Source organism: Sminthopsis crassicaudata, chromosome 3, assembly GCF_048593235.1.
Source record: "Sminthopsis crassicaudata isolate SCR6 chromosome 3, ASM4859323v1, whole genome shotgun sequence".
In the NCBI taxonomy this organism is placed as follows: Eukaryota; Metazoa; Chordata; class Mammalia; order Dasyuromorphia; family Dasyuridae; genus Sminthopsis; species Sminthopsis crassicaudata.
This window is the reverse complement of record NC_133619.1, coordinates 36,175,507-36,197,585: the sequence shown is the minus strand read 5'-3', so window position 1 is coordinate 36,197,585 and position 22,079 is coordinate 36,175,507. Positions and strand designations below refer to the sequence as shown.

Genomic DNA, 22,079 nt, shown 5'->3' with positions numbered 1-22,079 from the left:
TTTTCAGTTTTTACTATTTGCCAAGCTGTGCTGCTTAAAATTCTTGGCAGAGCAAAGGGAAACAATATCCTACCACAATTACGCACTAACGGTCCTGCCAGCATCCTCACGTGGCCCCCTCCAGAGCACGCCCCATCCTTGCTCTGTTTGCTCACATATTTTCACATTTATTGCAGCATTCTGGCATGTTAAGGTACTTAAAAGGGAGCAAAAGAAAAGGATCAGCATCAAGAGATGAAAGACTTTGGTACCTAAGGATGCTCAAATACCTGCAATTGTCTGAACCAGGTTGATCCAAGGAAATTAATTTTCTATTGCTGATTATGACAATACTCAATCAAATAATAATTGATATGATGTTTCCAGTGAGTTTGGAAGAATGTGAGTATCTAGAATTCCTGTTTTCCTTTTCCTTCTACTCTCCTTTCTTGGGGTCCACCGTAGTGTAATTCTTGCCATTTGACCCTCATTACACTTTCTGGAGAGCTACATCATTCTTGAAGCCCATTCAGTAGAGGTATGGTTGAGTGGATATCTTCCTACAACTGGCATGTCCCCAAAAAGTTTGGTTTCCAGATGGTCTCAGCTACCCCTTGATAAGCACTTCCACTTGGAATATGAGACTTATGGGGGTCAGACTTGGGAGAGTTCTGTGTCCTCCTTCTCAGAGTGTTCTGTGTCTCTTTCTTAATCAGGAACTGCTCAGAGAACCAAATGGGGCCTTAAAGATCATCTAGTCCAGTGCCCTCATTTTAAACACAAGGAAATTAATTGCTAAGCCAGGAAGTTTAGTGATTTGTCCAAGATCACACAGTTTGTACGCTGTGGAGCTGGGAAAATCAAATTTACTATTGCCATTGAAGAACATACCGATTTATCTTTATTCACAGTTCTGAGGTGTCATAGACCGGAGCTTTCCTTGCTGCTCCAGACTCATCCGTGTCAGCCCCATCTCTCTGGGACACCTATCCCACTCTTCTCTGCTCTTTTGGTGTACCCTATGGAACCCTTGTTTTATTGTTCACAATTGATACTAGCCCAGAGCTCTACTCCCTAAAATGAATTCGTATATATAGTTTATGCTTATATTGCTTTTGTTCCATTTCAGTTGTGATTGACTCTTCCTGACTTCATTTGAGGTTTTTGGGGGGCATTTTCTTCTCCAGCTCATTTTACAGAAGAGGAAACTGAGGCAAACAGGATGCCCAGAGGCACACAGCTATTAAGTACCTAAAACCAGATTTGAACTCAGGCGTGTACTCTAAGCACTAGGGTGTCCCCCAGGTACCTCATTTACTTACATGGGTAAATATTATTTTTTCCCAAAAGAGTGTAAGTTCTTTGAGGACAGGGGCTGTTTAGATATTGTCTTTGAATCCTCAATACCTCAGATGGCGTTTGGTACATTGTAGGTGTGTAATAAAGATCTTTTACATTGAATGGAAAGTAATGATGTATCCTGTGGACATGAAAAAAGTTAACGAGAATGGGGATCTACAAATATTTTCATTTAGCTGGTCTTTAACTTATTAATGGATTGGAGTCTCACCACCTTTCTAAAGCCAACATCATGGAAGGGGTAGAGTGTTAGATGGTGCAGAGTGTGGGATGGGTACTCTGTTATTTATAAGCTATATGTCTTTGAATCAGGCTATTCTATTTTCTGAGATACTGTTTCCTCAACTTTAAGATGAGTGGGATTTCATAGATGACCTCCAGGGTCTTTTCCAGCTGTGGACCCTCTCTCTGGTACTATGATAAGTTGTTCCTTAAAAGTTTTGTTCAACTTAAAAGTTTTGTTCCACTTTGTGACCCTATACTTAGGGGTACAGATCATGGCCCAGTGTGTTGGCCTGCCACAGGACAAACATTATCATTGGCCCCCCTCTTACCCTCAGGGCTACATGCAATGGTCACCCCAAGATTTACCAGCACATGTAGCCACTAACCTATTCATCCCTGTGATCACATAGACAGAACACTCCTAACTTCCATGTTGACTTGGGACAGGAGGCCAATTAGAATGAGTGACTGAGTAAGATATGTTGCTCTTGGTTTGGGGCCCTAATGGAAAGATCTGGCCAGTTGTATTTCAAACCCATCCTACAAACTAGGTTAATGTGTTCATCTGTTTGGCAAAGGATTGGTTTAACAGAAATTACAAAAGAGGGATCAGAAAAGAAGATTCTAACTATGGTAGCACGAAGTTGTTACAACACTTTTCTTGCTCAATCATGGATAAAGATATAAGATTTTAGAATTATCTTCCCTTCTTCAAGAATGGCTGGTCTATAGGCTGCTACCTGTGAGTGTCCATCTTTTACTTTTGAGAAGCTCCAGTCATAGAGTTGCTATTACTTCCCATCTCCTCCAAATACTTTGTATTTATTTATTATTTGCATATGTGTATGTATACATATGTATATTTTTCAATATTTCTTTATAAATGCAGATATTTTCTCCCCCAATTGAATATAATTTCCTTGAGGGTAGGGGAAATTGTATATTTTTTGGTATGTGCCCCTAATGTCAAAGTTCAGTACCTACTACATAGAAGATGCTTTAGAAATATTTGTTGATTGTGTGATTGTTTGGAAAGACTTTAGCTTTAAGAGCTAAAGAAAAAAAAGTACATGGGGCAAGGAACAAAAATGAAGGAAAATTGTCCTTGTGCCTTTGAATATGACAACATCATGATTGACCCTCTTGTATCCTATTGACTTAACTCAAAAGTTGCCAGCTATGTATTATACATTTCAGTAAAATCATCTTTCAATTTCATGCTACTCCTTTATAACTTTTAGAAATGTGGCTATTTTAAGGGAAGGATCTTTTTTTTTTAAAGGTTGAGCTCTATGATTTCATTAGTATAGGGATGTCCTGGTATGGAAACTCCCTTCATTAATGCAAATCACTATAAACCATAGTCTTAGAGAGCTGGATGGATGCAATTAATGCATTAATTAAATTAAATGCAATTAATGACCTGTCCATGGTCACACAACAGGTTTCTGCCAGCAGTGAGGCTTGAAGTAACTCTTCCTTACTCTAAAACCACCATACTCTGCTGACCACATGGGCTGCTAACTTGTCAAAATGGAAGTGAATTGTCCTTGATCATGCTAACAAGGGAAGTATGATCAGGACTAAAGATCTTTGAATGAGTTGAGGCACTGATAGAAGGGTTCTCCTGGCAGCTTTCCCAGCACCATCTTTTCCTCATGTTTTCCAGCTAATCTTATAAGGTCATGGTCTGGTGACCCTCTGAAAAGAAAAGTGCTGGTTCCTCTTCAGTGGCGTCAGGCTTAGATGCAGCACGACTTGCCCGAGTTCTGTTGTTTTGATATTTGGGATCTTAGAAATTCAACTCTGCAGAAAGAAATGACAACTATGGTCGAAGGAAGCATTGTGAAAAGTCCAATTATTTTCAGCTTCCACTCTCTGGGGTGTGGAACCACTCAGACCATTAAGGAGAGCTTTGTAAGGTTTGACAGTAGTAATTCCCATCTGGGCTTTTTGCCGCTGCCCATCTGCCCCCTTTCTCCACAAGAGCAAGTTTCCAATGGGAAGACTTTCAATCACAGAGAAAAGTGGGGAGATGAACAAATGAATGAGCCAGTGCACAGAATCATGGGAACTAGCTGGGCAGTTACAGTACAGTGGAAAAATTACTAGTTCTAAAATCAGCCTGGGTCTGATTCTGCTGATTACAGCTGTGTGACTGTGGGTAAGAGATTGGGGCTCAGTCTCCTAGCTCTAAAATGATGATAAGATTTTCTCCAAGTTTCCTCTTCATCTAAATCCTATAGTTCCTGATGCATAATAGGAGCTTAACAAAAATATTATAAATTTCCCTTACGTATCCCAAATTGCTACTAGCAACATAGTGAAGACTGTGAGCATGGTCTGGATCTTGGTGTATTGTCATTTAACACTGACTCATATATGAAGGCTTGGAAATATTGTTGGGGAGTATTCCACAAAACCTGAGCTTTACAAGATGCAAGAATCTGAGAACATCCATCATTTGGATAGAAGGAAACTCAATAACAGCTGGTGCATGATACATATTTCTCCTTTAGGTTTACACAACAAAATTGAAGACTTCTAGAATTGGCAGGGGTCTCAGAAGCAACTACTCCAGCTCTTTCCTAAAAACCCAGACTCTATATAACATACCCAAGAGGACATCTAGCCTCTGCTGGAAGGAAGGCACTCTCAAGACAGCTCATTCCACTTTTGGAAAGCTCTCATTGTGAGGAAATTTTTTCCTTGATAGACCTAAATGGTCTCTGTAACTTCTCTATGTTATATTGGGTTCATCCTTTTGAGACTGAGTAGAAAAAGTTTCATTCCTCTTCCATGTTTCAGCCCTCCAAATATTTGAAGACAACTATTACATCTCCCTTACGTCTTCTCTAGATTAAACGTCCCCAGTTTCTTCAGCTGATATGCATTTGATGTGAGCTTTCAATTACCTTTTCTGACAGGGAGCAAATCTCAGTTGATAATACTCTTTACAAAAAAAAGTACTTTGTATGTTCTTTATATGTATTTTTCTGTGTTGTTTTCCCCAATTAAAATGTAGGTTTCTGGAAGGAAAAGGGCTAATTTCCTTTTTGTCTTTATAATCCCATCCCCTAACACTCTGATCACCTCATAGTAGGCACATAATAAATGCTTGATGAATTTTGCGTTAATGAATAACTTCACAATTTCATCAGCATTTGAGAGTTTCATATTCCATAGGATTAGCCCTGTTTGGAGGGCTGATGGCAGAAATAAGCACATCTTGGAAAAAAACTGAGACTATGTTCACTTTTATTTATTGATAAAACAACCTTGAGGCAACTGAACATTATTTGTGCTTCCTGTAGATTAGGGGGAACTGGAGCAGACGTTTTCAAAAACCGCTTCTGAAATATTCAGGAGGCTGACTTCTCATATGAGGTGGTAATAATTTATTTGAGCTGTTGTAACCAAAATGCAGTTGCTTTCTCTGCCTTCGGCTGAAGAAATCCTCTTCTTGGCCACATGCTCAAAGAATATCTATAGTATTTTCCCAAAGTAGAAAAATCAAGCCTTTCTGTCTAGACAGTCCCAGTTTTATATGAATCTACTTTTGATATTTTTCTTTGTATGTAGAAATGCTCGTGTTTGTCAATTTCAGAATTAGAAAAAAATTGAAAAATAAAAATACAAAAGAAGTGAATTCAGGTGGAGCTGATCCCAGGATCAGGGTTAATAATTCCCCCTAGAAAGTTATAAGTATTTTATTCATCCCTACCAACACAGGCTAGAAATGCAATACAGCTAATTCAAAATTATTAACATGGCATGCCTCTTGACTGATCGAATTAGCTTTTATGAATACCATTTCTATATATTGCATTTGTGAAAGTTTTGTATATCAGGATAGGGAAGATGATTTTTATGATTAAAAGATGTGTGTGTGTATATATATATATATACATATATATATGAATGTATATAGTATATATTCACATACAAGATTATATTTCAATAGTACTTTAAAGTTTAGATTTCCAAAGTGATTTAAATTAATCAAACAAAAAGCATTTATATAGTAACTATTGTGTAAATAGTACATAGTACTGCTTTCTTCATGAACAGAACTGCTGTAATTCTGTTAATATTCATTTTATAATATATAAAGGAAGATCTTGGACTCAGGAAGACCTGGATTCAAGTTTCCCTTCTGGTTCAGAATGATTGTGGGACCCTGGGGAAGCCCCTTAAGCTCCCAGTACCCCAGGCAATTCCCAGGCATCAATCTAGTTGCAAAGCAGGTCCTAGATAAGCATTGATCAAAGGAATTCCTTACCAGGATTCCCTACATCAAGAAATTAGGTACTTTGAGCACTATTATCATCTCTGTTTTATAGATGAAGAAAATGAGGTGCTGAAAAATTGACTCATATGGGGTGCAAGTAGTAGAAAGGAAGGTAGTAAGCAGGTGTTAGATCCAAGTCTTTCTCATTTCAGGTCCATTTTTTCCCCTCTATAGCGTAATACCTGAAGGACTCTTCCCTCTTCATTGGAACCCAAAAGGGAATTTTAGGATCATTCATATCAAAGTCTCTGATTCTAGTTAGTTGTAATTTCAATAATCCAATAAATAGATCATATTGATTTTCTACCTTTAGTTTTGAAAATCTCTAGAGGGAGGTTAAAAGAATGATGAGGTCGAAAGCAGACTATATGGAGTTAGAAGACTTGGGTTCAAGCCTTGCTCTCTTACTTACTAGTGTGTGACCTTAAGTAACTTCCATTTTCTGAGATTCATTTTCCACATTTATAAAATAAAAGGGTTGGTTTGTATGATCTCCAGGGCCCTTTCCAGGCCTTAATTTATGTTCTTAATGCCATGTCAGAAGCTTTAAAATTTTTTAAAGGTATGCTAGATGGAGAGCAATTTAGAACTATGACCAAAGGGCAATCAAACTGTGTGTATCCTTTGATCTAGCAATACCACAATTAGTTCTGTATCTCCAAGAGATCATAAAAAGGGAAAAGGACCAAATGTGCAAAGACAAATATAGCAGTCCTTTTTTGTGGTGGCAAAACATTGGCAATTGAGAGGATGCTCATCAATTGGGGAATGGCTGAACAAACTGTGGTATATGAATGTACCGGGATATCATTGTGCAATAAGGAAGGATGAACAGATAGATTTCAGAAAAATTGTACAAACTGATACAAAGAAAAATGAGCAGAACCAGAAAAACATTGTACAGTTTCAGCAACATTGTGTGACAATCACGACTCATCTCTTTTCAGTGTCACTGATCTAAGACATGAACAAAGGACTCATTAAGGAAAATGCTATCCATATCTAGATAAAGAACCAGTGGACTCTGAAAACAGATTGAAGATTTTTTTTCTACTTTCTTCTTTTTTCATGTTTTTTCCTTTTGATCTGTTTCTTCTTTCACAACTGTGACTAATATGGAAAAATGCTTTACAAATTGCCTTCCATTTTCAGAAGAGGAGAGTGGAGGGAGGGAAGGAGAAAAATTTGGAACTCAAAATCTTGCATAAATGAATGTTAAAAATTGTCTTCCCATGAAATTGAGAAAAAATACTATCAAAAAATAGGTATGCTAGAAGGACTCAAAAGAAATTTTCTATGATCAATCTGAATGGGAATGATTTTTGAAGAAAAAGTAATCAGGCAATTTTTGTTTCTATAATGAAAACTTGATCTTAGCATTCAAAGCTGTGCTTCATCCCCCCCAATTCTACTACAGGAAAGCTGCAAAGGGTCAGTGAAAAAGATCAGCACTCTGTCAGCATTGCTTTAGATCCTAACTAATCTTGTATTTATTCTATATATAGAAGCTGTATCCATATGTATATATGTACACACATATACACACGTGTATGTGTGTATATACATTTAGGAATGCTTGAATGTATTTATCTATACCCCAAATAGAACATAAACTCCTTGAAAGCAGTGATTAATTTTTGCATCTATCCCCAATGTCTGACTAATCACAAATGTGTCTGACACATAGTGATACTTATTAATTGTTGTTGGTTTTTTAATTGCTATCTTGAACAAACCAAAGCATAGTCTATCAGGTGAAGAATCAGTACCAATGGCAGAAATTCAAGTCATCTGAACCCCCAAACACATCCATGACTTGTGCCCTCTATGTTGTGGGTAATCCCTGCCACCTTTTACTCTGTAGCTGTGGTCTCTGTCCTTGGAAAGGCTGTCTCCCTGAGAGTAATAATTAAAAATAGAATGCTTCCTTTTCCAAATATGCAGCCCAATAAGAGGTAACTAACTGAAATCCATACTCTAAACAGGAAATCAGTCACATAGAGATAACGAATAACTTGGTGGATGGAGGAGAGTTGACTTCCTGGGTGAATTTTGGTCCTAGAATGCTAACTGAGGGTTCACTTTCAGAATCAGGAGTTAGTTGTCCCCATTACATTAGCCTGAGAAGAAATGAATGTCATGTGCCTACCTCAGAATTGATTTTCATGGTTTCTTCTGTGTGGTAAAGTAAGAGCTTTTGCCCCGAAGAAGTCAGGTTAACATAGACCTGCAGGCAGGGATACTGAGAGTTCTTCTCACATTCTGGACCACAAATAAAAGTGCAGTTAAACGTTTCTGTGATGGAAGCATTAAGCAACGTACATTGAGACTCTTCTGTCCACACACTGAAAAAAGGAGAGAGAAAGATTAAGAGCCTTGTCCATGATCACACAGTAAATGATAGAAGACAATTTGTTCTCAGGGCTTCTTGCCTGCACATCCAACGCTGTCCCCACTCTGCTGGGATCCTTCAGCAACATTATAGATAATAGATGATTTGGAGGAAGTTCTCACATCAGTGTAACCACAGATCTTTGATGTTTAAAAAACCATAAGTCTCTCCCATCTCATTTGTCTTATCTTCTCTGTTCCCTCACCCTTCAACTGTGCCAGGATTAAGTCCAAGAGCCCCATGGGACAAGAATACACCTTGTATAGTAAAAATGTTCACATACTTCTAGATTTAGAGACTATCTAGTCCAACCCCCAGAGGCTTCTGGGATGATGTGACTTGTTGGTGATCACTTAGGGCACAAACATCAGAGACAGAATTTGAATCCAAGTTTTCCTGATTGAGTCTAGCACTCTCTCCACTGAGCCTGAAATGTCAAACTCCAGTTGAAGGCTGTGACTCCTGCATGCTGGTGAACCAGATTAAAATGTAACTGAGAAATGTTTTAACTACATGATTAAAAATACAATATAACACAGAGAATGCTAACTTGTGGTTTTCTAAATCAGTATGGGACAGGAAAAATCTATTTCATTTCAATTTGATTTTGACAGCCCTGATTAAACCACAGTATCTCTCTCTTAAGAAATTGTTGTTCAGTCATATTTAACTATTCATGATTCTGTATGGAGTTTTCCCAGCAAAGATACTAGAATGGTTTGCCATTTCCCTCTTCAATGGATTAAGGCAGATAGTGGCCAGGATTGCACAGTTAGTATATATCTGGAGCCAGATTTGAATTCAGGTCTTCTTTATTTAAGGCTCAGTGCTTTATCCACTGTCTAGCTACCTCATTCTCTTAGGAAAACCTAGATGCAAATTCTACCTTGTACATGCCTAGCTATGTGACATGTGTAAGTGTGAGTACTTTCAAAGTTCAGAAACAACCCTGATTTGAATATATTTTCAGCAAGTCGATCAATCAATCCAATAAGCATTTATTAATCCATTACTCTGAGCCAGGGACTATACTAATCATTAAGAGATATAAGAACGAAAAGATCCCTACTAACAATGAACTAATAATGGGAGGAACAAGTACATAAATATGTATAACAAATATAAAATTAATAAACACATATATGTTTACACAATCATACATGTATGCACATTATACACTATCTATGTATGTGTATACATATATGCCCAATGGAGAAGCTGCCTTTCTCTAGAAATTGAAGGCTTAAATAACTTTGCCATTAGTTATTTTCTGCAACACTAGAACAAAGAGGAATGTAAATTCTCCCAGCTGCCAGTTGGATTGGTCAGGGTTATTAAAAAAAAAAGAAAATTGTTTTTGAGCTTGATGATCAATGGTTGCGTTCGTAATTGGGAAACAACAGAAGCTCAATCAATCTCCAGCTTCTGGGTATAAACTGATTACCCTAGCAACTGTGGGCTGCTAGCGCTTACTACCTTGGAGTTTTGCAGTTAATTGGTAGGGTTCCTTCACTCCTATTCTTGGCCCTTCCAAGGATAAAGCTGTGTAAGAAAAGGGGTGGTAGGATGCTAGAGTGGGTAGACCAAGGGCATCCCATCAGATTAAGGGAATTGGGATTCCTTGGGTGAGATATGGTGGGACTTTGTTGTTACATCTGCGGGGAACTTTGGGTGGGTTTTGGGCAGGCATGGTGGCTTTGAAGCTCCTTCAGATCAAGGAACATGCCCCAGTCCAAAACTCTAGGCTCCTTCTTGGAGAACCAATGTAGCTGACGACCATTAGCAGATTTTAGTGGAATCTAGAAACTGTGAAAGATGTTGCCTTAATTTCAGCAAATGACTGTGTTTCAGTTGGATTTTGTTTCTAAAATGAAGGTATTAATTTACATGGATAAATGGGTGCTATAAAATAGCTTGATTCCCTGTTCTAAATTAAACCTCCATTTTTCATGAGAGAGAATTTTGTTTTAGCAGGCAGCTGAAGACTGCCATGATTTCCCAGGAGACTTGAACAAGTCAGGTGTTTCTGTTTTGCTGTGGTAACTGGCCCTGTAATTTATGGACAATAGCCATATTTGTCCCTATATGGGTGATTTGATAAAATGAATGGATTCTAGCATCATACCTCATAAAACTAGTTTTAGCCAGAAACTTTCTGTTTCTCCTATTAATTTTTTTTGTCCTGAATAACAATTTCATTGATGTATGTAGCACAATGATGTCAAATTCAATTGGAAACTAAACTATTCATTAGGATTTCTCTCAGGACCACATATTGACTCAGAAAACTACATATTTGTATTATTTGTGTTTTAATGTATTTTTATTTGTTTCATCAAATATTTACAATTTAATAAATTTACAATTTAAAAGTAATTAAAATTACATTTTAATCTTGTTTTGACACTCTTGGGAGTGTTGTGGGCTGCATATATGAGACCTCAGATGTAGAGAACTCCCTTAACTAGCACAGTTTGTAGTCTCAGAGAGGTGTCTGTAGCATTGAGAAGTTAGATATCTTGTTCACGGTCATACAGCCAATATGTGGTCAGAGGCAGAATGCAAATACAGATCTTCCTGACTGAGAGGTCAGCTTCCTATCCATTATGTCCTTTTCTACTCAATTTCGTTTTAGTTTTAAGTCATTTTTCACTCATTTGAGAATCTTCATGACCTCATTTGGAGTTTTCTTGGCAAAGATACTGAAGTAGTTTGCCATTTCCTTCTCCAGCTCATTTTTACAAATGAGGAACCTGAGGCAAGTAGGGCTAAGTGACTTGCCCAGGGTCACACAGTTAGAGTCTGAAGTTGCATTTGAACTCACAAAATGGGTCTTCTTGACTTCAGGTCTGGTGCTCTAGGTATTATGACACCACCTAGCTATCCTAGGGCAAATACAAATCTGGAGATGGTGGAAAGAGTACTGGCTGGAGGATAAATACTTGGATTTAAATCCCATCTCTGACATTTACTATGTGTATGATCTTGGGTAAGCTCCTACTTTTATTTATTCTATTTGCATCCCTAGTTCCTACCTGCAACATAGTAGGTGCTTAATAAATACTTGAATAAATATATATAAATATATTTATAAATATAATAAATAAATAAAAAATATATAAATAAATATTTTCTTAACCATCCTGTGATTCAGTTTACTTCTCTCTTAAGATGAGGAGGTTGGACTACTTGGCCTTTACAATCGCTTTCAGTTCTAGATTCAGTTCTAGATTCAATTCTAGATTTCAGTTCTAGATAGGATTGTTGGGTAGGATGGTTCAGTGTGAGTCTTGGGGAAAAGAATAGAGCCAATTAACCAAATGTTTCCAAATAACATTGAAAATTACCTTTGCATGTATGAGCGCAGGAGTGTGATTCCTAGCAGAAAGTACATCATGATGGCACAGACCATCATGGCCAGTCCCAGGAGAATGGCTCGGTCCTCTCCAGCTTTCAGAGCGGTGACTGTTTTCCTTTTGTCCAGAAGGTCATGGTCCCTGATTTTTTGGTAAATATTTCTGAGGTTGAAAATAATAATTCTCAAGTGAACATCACATTTTATCAATGTCCCCATAGAGGGTGCCCTGCCATATCTTCAGGAGCAAGGAGGGCTTAGGGAGGCCCACTAAACTTTTCTGCAGTGGCCAGCATGTTTGACAGAGCATCCCTTATCTCCAGGAGGTGCCTAAAGGTACAGCTGAGCACAGAAAGAGCACCACCCACTGGCCTGTCAATTTCATGGCCCAATTTATAAGGGTTTTTTTTTTTCTTTAATTACTTTTTTTGGCCTCCCTTCACTTCCCTGTCCCTGAAGAAAGAATACTTCTTCTTTACTCTTTAAATAATTTGTCTGAATTTATCACTGATCCCTGAGCTTCATGCTCCATGCTCTCGAGAAATTGGCAGATTGCAAAAACCTTTCAAGATTGTTCTATTTACAATTTTTAAGAACTTAAGAAAAACATTCATCACAACAAATGTCAATACACAGTCTGGATCTTTCAACTTTGTCACTGAATTGCTCCATGGTACACAAATGGTAGAGCTAGTTGAGTAAGTTCTGGACCATAGCATTGGTCTTGCTTTGGGTGGGGATGGTGTGGGAGGTGTCTGTTGATTTAGGATCCATGAGGAAGACTGGAATGACCTGGAGGTTTTTTTTTCAGATATTAAAGCTTAGTGGCTTAGAAATGTGTCAACAGATTCTTTTCCCCCCAAATGCTATCTTTTCCCTTTCGTGTGCCTTTTTTTTTTTTAAAGAAAATTATTCATAGAGCATGGAAAGCAACATCTTATCTATGTTCCTAGAACAGAAACTCTTACCTCAAAGTGTTTCTAAAAGTTTCTAAATTAAAAATGTTTAAAATAAGTTAAATGAGTAATGAGGAAAATATCTCATAGTTGGGAGGCAGCATAGCTTAGTAAAGAGAAGATCAGGATATGGAAGATCAGATTTATTGATATTTACCATATTGGAAATTATAACATTTTTGTATTATTATGATGAAAGTAGTTTTGACCTCATGGACCCCCTGAAAGGACTTTGAGAACCCTTCAGGGGGTCATGGATCATACTTTTAAAACCAATAAACATACCCATGTGCTTTGAAAAATTTTGTGGTATAAAAATGGCAGCTATTATTAGGATGAGTGGCAAGGAAAGTAGAGGGGAAATTAAGGATTATGTAGGAAAGAAAAGAGGGAAAGCCAGACTAATCCAGATTCTAGTTAGAGAAGAAATGGGCTTGAAGGGAATAAGGTTTGGCTTTGAAAACAGAGAAGGGTGGCAAGGGCTCTGGAAATGGAACTTGCAGATGTTTGTTATTATTCACTTTTATATAAAAACTCATGCAGCATAAAAACTCATCTTCTGCCTTTTTTTTTAGTGTTTGACATAGGTCACTGATGGGCACTGGACCCTAGATTTAATGGATTTTTGGAACTGTCCTAGTCTAATATCTTTCTGCCTTAAACTCATAAAGCCAAAGAAATAAAACTGACATAGTTTTCATATTTTGGAAAGGGAGAGGATATGCTGGTTGGGCATGGATTTTATATGTTATCCAAAATAGTCTCCATCTAGAAGTCACTTAGCTTGGTTTGCAAATGAATATTTTTGGGGGGTTGGAGAGAAGAGGAGGGGAAAGAGGGGGACTGGACCTATTATTATAGCATTGGGGCATAGACATTTCTGGTAAGGAAAATTTCTCTGCCAATGATTTTTTGCAGTTTATAGTCTTAAGAGATTTGCTTGGGGGCCTTGAAAAATTAAGTGATTTGCTCTCAGAGGGAGTTGAACTAGGCCTTCCTCATTCTGAAGTCAGCTCTTCACTATGCTACATTTCTTCTTTTTGCTATGGCCCCTTACCTCTTGGAGTTTATTTTAATAGGACTGAAAGTAATAGGTTTGTTTTTAAAATATTTTTACATAGTGCAATTGAACACAATCTTCTCCTTCCCATGTGGGATGGATACTTTGATTTAAGGATAGCTAGGGGATATTTAATAAGCTCTTCTGGTCTCCATTTTCTAACTTTTGTCACCTTTATGTTGTATTTGTCCATTCTGATGCCTTTGTAATCCCGAGTCCTGTTACTCTTATATCTTTGACAGAAGTTACCTAGACTCAGACTTCCATATCATTTATCATGTTTCTTTCTCTTTTTTTGGTATCATAGATTCTATGGGTAATCTGGGGAAGCCTTTGGAGCCATTTACAAAATAATATTTTTGAATAAATAAAATAAAATTTATAGGATTATTAAACAATTAATCACATCGAAATACAGTTATCAAAACAGTAAAAATGTTCATAGACCTTAGGTAAAGAAACACTATTAGATATATTGTGTTCCCAATACCTACTGCAGTACTTGGCACATAGGAATTTTTGTATTTGTATTCCTGATGTGAAGATGGTGACTGCAACATAAAAGATGCTTAAGAGTGCTTATTGCTTGATTGGATCCTTTTCCCTAATTGTCATCCAGTGCTCACAGAATGGTGAAATTGCCTTCCATAAGGTTCTAATTGGACAGGGACAGTTTTCCCATTGTCTTTCGCTTCTAGGCCCTTCCTCTGAATCTGTCCTTTGCAATTAACTTTTGATGTACTTTAGAATTTTTATTCCTATCCATCTATCTGTCTGTCTGGCTATCATTCATCACATCTTTCTATCTTTCTTTCATTCATTAATTCACTCATCTATATCTATCAATCATTTATATCTATCTAAAATTCATCTATCCCCACATCCATTCATCCATCCAACCTGGTATCTACCTATCTTTGTCTGTCTGTCTGTCTGTCTGTTTAGCTAGCTATCATTCATCCATCTATTTAATTGTGTCTATATCTATCAACCATTTATTTGTATCTATCATTCACCTATCCCAATCTATCCAGCCATTTATTTATCTGTCTGTCTGTCTCTGTCTGTATATCTGTCTAAATGTCTATCTGTTTAGTTATCATTCATCTACATCTTTATATAATTCATTCATCTATATCTATCAGTCATTCATATCTATCATTCATTATGCATCCATCTATCTACCTATCTATATTTATCTATCTCTATCCATCCATCTATCTCGACCCAGATATCCATCTATTCATCCATCCATCCATCTTTCTATCTTCTTCTTAGTCTTCCTTCATCTTCTTTGTCTTCCTTCATCATCATCATCATCATCATCATCATCATCATCATCAACAACAATCACAAATCTCCAACTAACTCAGCTAGGTCAGAAGCCTTTGCAAGCATTAAGTGACAGCCCAATTCTGCCAGACTTCAAATGCCTGCTGTAAAATAATAATCTGATGTTGCTTTCCTATTATTATTTATCAAACTGTATTTAAGGCCGATAACTGCAATTGAGATTTGCATGTTTCCCAGATGAAAGCAGGCAGGCTGGCAGGCAAGCAGGCAGGCAGTCCCATAACATTAGTTGATCCCACAGCATAACTTATGTCAAGCTTTAGACATAAAAGAGACAGTGCAATCAGTCAGAAATGTCACCAGAACAACCAGCATATAAAAATGATTCAAACGGGTGATTTGAAAACAAATAGCAATTTGGAAATGGTTATAAATGCTCTTCATATTCTCTGGAATGTGCAGAGGAGGCAAAAATTATAGACTCCCACAGAACCAGAGGCACCAGGGGGTTGCAGATGTGACCTGGTTGATGGAAAGCGGAGAGAGTGGGTGGGATTGATGGTCTAGGTGGGGAGTGGGAAAGGGGCACTGTTTGCCATAGAGAGGGCAGCCAGGGATGTGTGGAGTGGACCTGTGTATTCTTCTACTCCTATTCTTTTGCTTTTTTTTCATTTTTATTTTTATTAAAGAATAAATCTATAAGTAATAATGGAAAATTTACAATGAAAAATAGAATATTCCTCTTAAACCAGCATGAGAAGAAAAGAAAGAGCAGGAAAAGAAAAAAAGGAAGAAAAGAGACTTAATTCCACCAATATTTCTCCCTGTCCACCACCTTCAACCTGCTTCAGAGGACTAAATTTTCAAGCCTGGTGGAAGTTCTAAATTAAAACTTGTTATACTATTTCCCTTCAAATCTCTACTCCTATTCTTGAAAATCCCTAAAAATATTTGGAAGAACAAAAGGCAAACCAAAGGGAAGTTTTTAAGCTAATCAATGTTAGTTAGCATGGATGGTGATGAAAAACCCCCTTGCTCTATGAAGCAAGGCAATGTAGTGGCTAGAAGGCCAGCATGGATGTCAGGGTGGGTTCTGGTCATGCTTCAGATTGTCTGAACCTGGGCAAATCAATGAGCTATTTAGTGACTCAGATAATTCCCTAAGTCTATCAGTTACAGATAAGTTGTGGATCTCTAATGATAAAGGAAGTTGCCACACCAGGAGATCTCTATACAGATCAAATCACTAGTCTATACCAAATATGTACGAATGCATATATATGTATATGCACACACATACATTTATACAAGTGATGCATATGTATATACAAACACATATATACATACATATATACAGATATTATATATATATATGTGTAAAACCACATGTATATATCAATATGTGTATGAATATATACGGAGCAGCTAGGCAACTCAGTGGATAAAATGCCAGGCCTGGATTCAAGAAGACCTGAATTAAAATCTGACTCAGACACTTATGAGTAGTGTGATCTTTTGCCACTCACTTAACCCCATTTTCCTTATCTATAAAATAAAATATGTTGGAGAAAGAAATGGCAAGCCACTTTAGTATCTTTTCCAAGAAAACCCCATATAAGGTCATGAAAACTCAGACGTGACTGAAATTACTGAACAATAACAAAAAAGTAAATGCATGCATATGTGTGTACATATATATATATATATATATATATATATATATATATATATATATATATATATATATATATATATATATGTATGTGATATGTGTATGAATCCAACAAATCCCTCCCTCCCTTCCTTCCTTCCTCCCTCCCTCCCTCCCTCCCTTCCTTCCTTCCTTCTTTCCTTCCTTCCTTTGTTCCCTCTCTCCCTTTCTTTCTTCCCTCCCTCTCTTTCTTTCCTCTCTCCTTCCCTCCCTTTCTTTCTTCCCTCCCTCTTTCCCTCTCTCCTTCCCTCCCTCCCTTCATCCTTTCTCTCTCTCTCTCTCATTCTCTCTCTCTCATTCTCTCTCTCTCTCTCTCTCTCTCATTTTCTCTCTCTCTCTCACTTTCTCCTTTGAAATGAAATTAAATATAACAAAATTTTAGGGCAACCAAGCTCCAAATTGAGAGTAATCCATGAAGTACATTGTGGTGGATCCTCCAGCACATTATTCAGATATTAATTAAACACAGGCACACATTCCTACAGGGGCAGACAGAGCCTGGGGAGTAATAGAGGAAATAGAAAAGGGTGTTTTTTTCTTTCTTGACCTTAAATAACCATCGAATTCCAAGTTTCCTTGACATCAGGTTTACTGGCCACAATATATTCCCATTAGAATAAAGAAGGCAGAGAAGTAAAGATTATCTTTCAATTGCTGGAGCAGCTTTCTTTCAGACTTTATTTTCTCTACATCCCTTTTAAGAAGAGAGGACCTGTTATTATTTTTCTCAATTGCAAGATGGAGACCTGCAGTGCCTGGTAGCAGCTGCTAAATAAATGTTTTCCAAACTGAAGATTTGTTGGATGTGGAGTTTGACTGGCCTACTGGTAATGAGATAGAGGCAGGAAAGTACAGTGGATAGAGAAATAGATTTGGAATGAGAAAAAATCTGGATTTTGGATCCTACTTCTGACATTAGCTATATGACCTTGGACTAAATGATCACTGATCCCTTCCAACCCTTAGATTCTGTGACTCAGAATTTCATTTTTATTATCATCTATGTCTTCTCATCTTTTTCAATGGGGTTCAGAAAGAAATAATCTTTGGAAAGTTGCTATTTCTGCTACTAATCTCTTAGTACAAATGAATAACAATTGCTTTTTGTACTTGAATAAAAATATTCAGATGTCTGATCATCATCTGTAAGTTCACTGAGAGTATCCTTGGGATGCCAGTAGCAGACTGTACCACAAGTATTAAATGTATCTCATCATGGCCCCACAAGATTTTCTTCTCTGTCTCTATCTGGGAAGCTTTTCATCCCATGTAGTTCAGAAATTATAAGTATTTGAATGACTAAATCCATGAAAGACATTATTCTTAAGTTTTTACGAATCATTGCTTTGTCTCAAGGATTGTAGGCAGCAGTTTGGTCAGTGATTATAGTATTGTTTCAGTAAAATTTCTTGGTTGAGTTCTCCAGGATATTTTAAAGTCTACATTTGAATTAAATTCTTTTTATCAATTTGAACTTAGTAAAGGATCAATTAAATATGAAATTATCTTAGATTTCATTGAGAAATTACTTGATTTTAGAGATTAAATCTAGGCCAAGATACAAGAGTTCCATTTTGGAAGCATGGAACAATGGAAAACATGCAAGATTTGGAGTCTAAGGAACTGAGTTCACTTCCCTTTTCGACCCGTTACTAACAGATGAAACCAAAGTTACCATCAAGGTCTGTCTGACTATAATGTTCTGATCAATTTTCAGTAACAGAAGGAATGTTTTTCTCTGAAATATTAAAAATGAACATCAGCAAGGGCTTTGGGTCTAAGAGTTCTAGCTTCCAGGCTGCAATGAGAAATGCCCTTCTGCTAGTTCCTCTGAGGGCAAACCCATGGGGCCCGAGATTGCTGAATGCCAGCTGAGCAGAAAATAAATGGAGTTGCTCCGTGTTTTAGCCCCAGGAGAACCCAAACTATTAACTCAGATGACAAGAACAAGAGCCGCTGGATCGTGTCCTCCTTCAGGGATGGCTGTAATGACAAAAGTGAACCTTGTTTTACTCTACTGTCTAACCGAGCCTGCCATGGAATTAACTCGGACTCAGTGATGCTCTAGCTTAGATGGACATTGCCTTTTCTATCATATTGATTCTCATGTTCCTTTGACCAATTGCCATTTGTGTTTTTATGGCCTGTATTGCTTGATCTGATACTCCTTGACTGAAACCAACTCTGTCTTTATGTCTGGCTATCTCTCAACTCGTGCATGATAACTCCCATATATATTATGCTGGATGGCAAATTAACTGACCACATGGTAGGAATTCAGAGCCCTCCATTTGAAATACTGAGCCGTGTTGTCACCAAAAGGCAAATAATATTAATTAATCTACATGATCTTTTTAGATCAAGGGATAGCTTGATCATTTTTAATTTTTAAAAATTAATTTTCAAAATTAAATTTTCTTAAATTTCATTTTTTTAATTAATGGGAAACTACATAAAGGACTTCCAAGATCATGGTCATGTAGTTCCAATGTCTTTATTTTATAGAGAAGCAAAACTAGGCTTAGACAAGTGATGTAACTTGCCCAGGATCACATGGTGAATCATTGGTAGATAAGGGATTGGAACTCAGTTCCTCAGGCTCCAAATCTCACATGATTTCCATTGTTCCATGCTTCCAAAAGGAAGCTCCTGTCTCTTGTCCCCAAGGCTTAATGTCTGAGGTCAAGCAATTTCCCAATGAATTTTATGATCATTTCATCTTTAATTAATCCATTACTAAGTTCAAGTTTATAAAAGAATTTCATTCAAATAGGTTCAAAGAAGAGAATAAAATCTCTGAGGGCTTCAGGTAGATCCAGATCAACTGATTTCCCAAAGAGTCTTCAGGATAATAACATATCATAATAATATGTCATAATTATACATATATATTAAGGTTTGTAAAACACTTTGCATATCTCATTTGATCTCATAATATTTTACAACCAGTCTGTGATTTTCTTAGCTCAGGGATTTGTCTTTTCTGCTAAGTTCTCAATCATGATTTTTCATTTTGCAATGAGAAATTCTGGGCTTCAAGAAAGCTCAACTAAAAAGAAAATTTGTTCAGATGAGGGAAAATGTATTTTCAATTCACAAATAAAACAAAAAAAAATCATAAGTTCATGAGACAGAAATATAAAAGAAATATAAAAAGATCCCCCAGTGGGGATGGGAAGAATAGGCAATGAAAGATTAAAAAAAATGACTAGAAATGATTCTCTGTCTAATAGAAACAGAAAAGATCATATTTGTAATTCATTTAGCATAGTGCCTGGCACAAAGTAGATGCCTAATAAATGCTTTATTCCTTCCTCTCTTTTCTTCCTTTCTCCTTTGTCTACTCTTTCACTTTCCTTTTCCTCTTCCCCTTTATCATTCCCTTCCTCCTTCTCTTTCCCTCTCTTTCCCTCTTTTCTTTTTTTTTTTTTATTAAAGCTTTTTATTTTCAAAATATATGCATGGATAATTTTCACTATTAATCCTTGCAAAATCTGGTGTTACAATTTTTTCCCTGCCTTCCCCCTGCCTCCTCCCCTAGATGGCAAGTAATTCAATATATGCTAAATATGTACAATTCTTCTATACATATTTCCATCATTAACATGCTGCCAAGAAATATCAGATCAAAAAGGAACAAAAAATGAGAAAGAAAACAAAATGTAAGCAAATAATAACAAAAAATGAAAATACTATGTTGTGGTCCACACTCAGTTCCCACAGTTCTCTCTCTGGTGCAAATGGATCTCTTCATCATAAGATCATTCCTTCCCTCTTTTCTTTGGTTTAGGAGGGATTCATTTTCCTTCTGTATCTTCCCCTAAGCAGTTGTGGTGCATGCTGCTATGCTCTGGTGTCTCAACTTTGAATCTTCTTGGGAGGAATCTAAACTCCAGGAACCATTTGGCTCCTGTGGACACAACAGTTAAAGGTGGTTGGAAGAGGCAGTTAGGTGTACAGTGAATAGAATGCTGGTTGAAGAGTTTGATCCCCCCTCAGATGCTTACTATCTGTGTGATCTTGGGCAAATCACTCAACCTGTCAGCTTCAGTCGCCTCATCTGTAAAATATGGATAATAACAGCATCTACCTCCTAGAGTTGTTAGGTTAAAATGAGATATTTGGAAAACCTTAAAGCACTATTATGTGAATGCTAACTCCTATTGTTAGTAAGTCTAGGGTTTCTGGTCCACTGAGTTCTGGAGTGTCTCAATTAGAGGGACCAGGTGATCCATGGAGGCTTCAGATTTAATCTCAGAGGTAGAAACGACTTTAAAGCCTGTTTAATCTGACCCTTCTCTGAAACATTCCCCTACACTGACTCCCCAAATGATCATTCAACCTTTGATTATGTTTTTTTTAACGAAGGGAGCCATAATTTTTTAAGGCATCTCATTCTACTTTTGGACAACTCTCTGTTAGGGAGATTGACTTGATATTATTTATCTTTGCAATTGAATTTATCTCTGCAACTGCCATGTTTTGCTTATGATTCTGCTGTCTGGTCCCAAGTATAACCAACTCTTCTACATGACAGTTCTTTGATTAGTTAGGACCATAATATCAGCAAATAGGACCTGGAAAGTACACTTGTGACAATTTTCTCCAAGTCCCTCATTTGATGGATGAAGAAACGCAGGAGAAATGGAATGATCTATCCAAGATCACCTAGGGGTGATCAGTGGGATCTGAACCTGATTCATCTGACTCTGACTCAGTTCTTTTCACTCCCCTCCCAATCCCTGCTCTAGCACGCAGCTTTCTCATTAGTGTACATATCTGAGGTGTGTTTAATTAAATTCTATTGGAGGAAAGTAAATGCAGGTGTAGCCACTGTTCACAGGTCTTTGCCTGATATTCTTAAATCTTCAGGAACATGGAGGGCACTAATGTAAAGAGCCACAGCAGCTGTGGGGAGAGAAACATGTGCTAAAGTGGAGCTGATTGTACCTAGAGAAATGCAGCCTCTTAATCGGCTTCCGTACATCCATTTCAGCTGCAAAATATGCTCCAAAGAAAGGAGACATTCTGTGAGTAAATATGGTACTTAGAAAAACTGGGGAGAATCATAGCAACTTGCATCTGGAGGAGATAAAAGGCTACTCCCTTCACAGAGTTGAAAAGTCACTTTGCTTTAAGCTTTTTGAAAGAGATATGAAAGTCTAGTTATTAAAAACAAAGGAATAAGTGAATTTTTATAAACAAGGTGTTTCAGAGCTGGTTCTCCTTGGACCCACAAAGCTTTGCTTTAAAAATCTGCCTCCTTTCTGGAATTAAATGGTTGTCAATAGGGAAAAAAGAGGCTTGATGTCCAATTTCATCTTCCTGAGCCCCACTCAGATGATCAGAGCTGAGATCCTATGAGTCACTACCAGACTTAAAACTTCTCTTAATATGCAGAATCTCTCTTCTGGCATTTCAAATTCCATTTCTTTATATGCAGGGAAATGGCATCTAG

At 37.2% G+C, this 22,079-nt stretch overlaps 1 protein-coding gene across 3 annotated transcripts in view; it reads right to left on the bottom strand.

The window, feature by feature from the left end:
- Positions 1-22,079, bottom strand: part of KCNMB2 (potassium calcium-activated channel subfamily M regulatory beta subunit 2) — a 289,661-nt gene that overhangs the window by 10,158 nt on the left and 257,424 nt on the right. For 2 of the 3 annotated variants that reach the window (XM_074298232.1, XM_074298230.1), the window contains exons 3-4: positions 11,594-11,764; positions 8,004-8,199 (exon numbers count right to left, since the gene is read on the bottom strand). In XM_074298232.1, coding sequence (XP_074154333.1) covers positions 8,004-8,199; positions 11,594-11,764 — 367 coding nt within the window. The remainder of the gene's footprint in view (positions 1-8,003; positions 8,200-11,593; positions 11,765-22,079) is intronic. The other variant, XM_074298231.1, reaches the window with a different exon arrangement.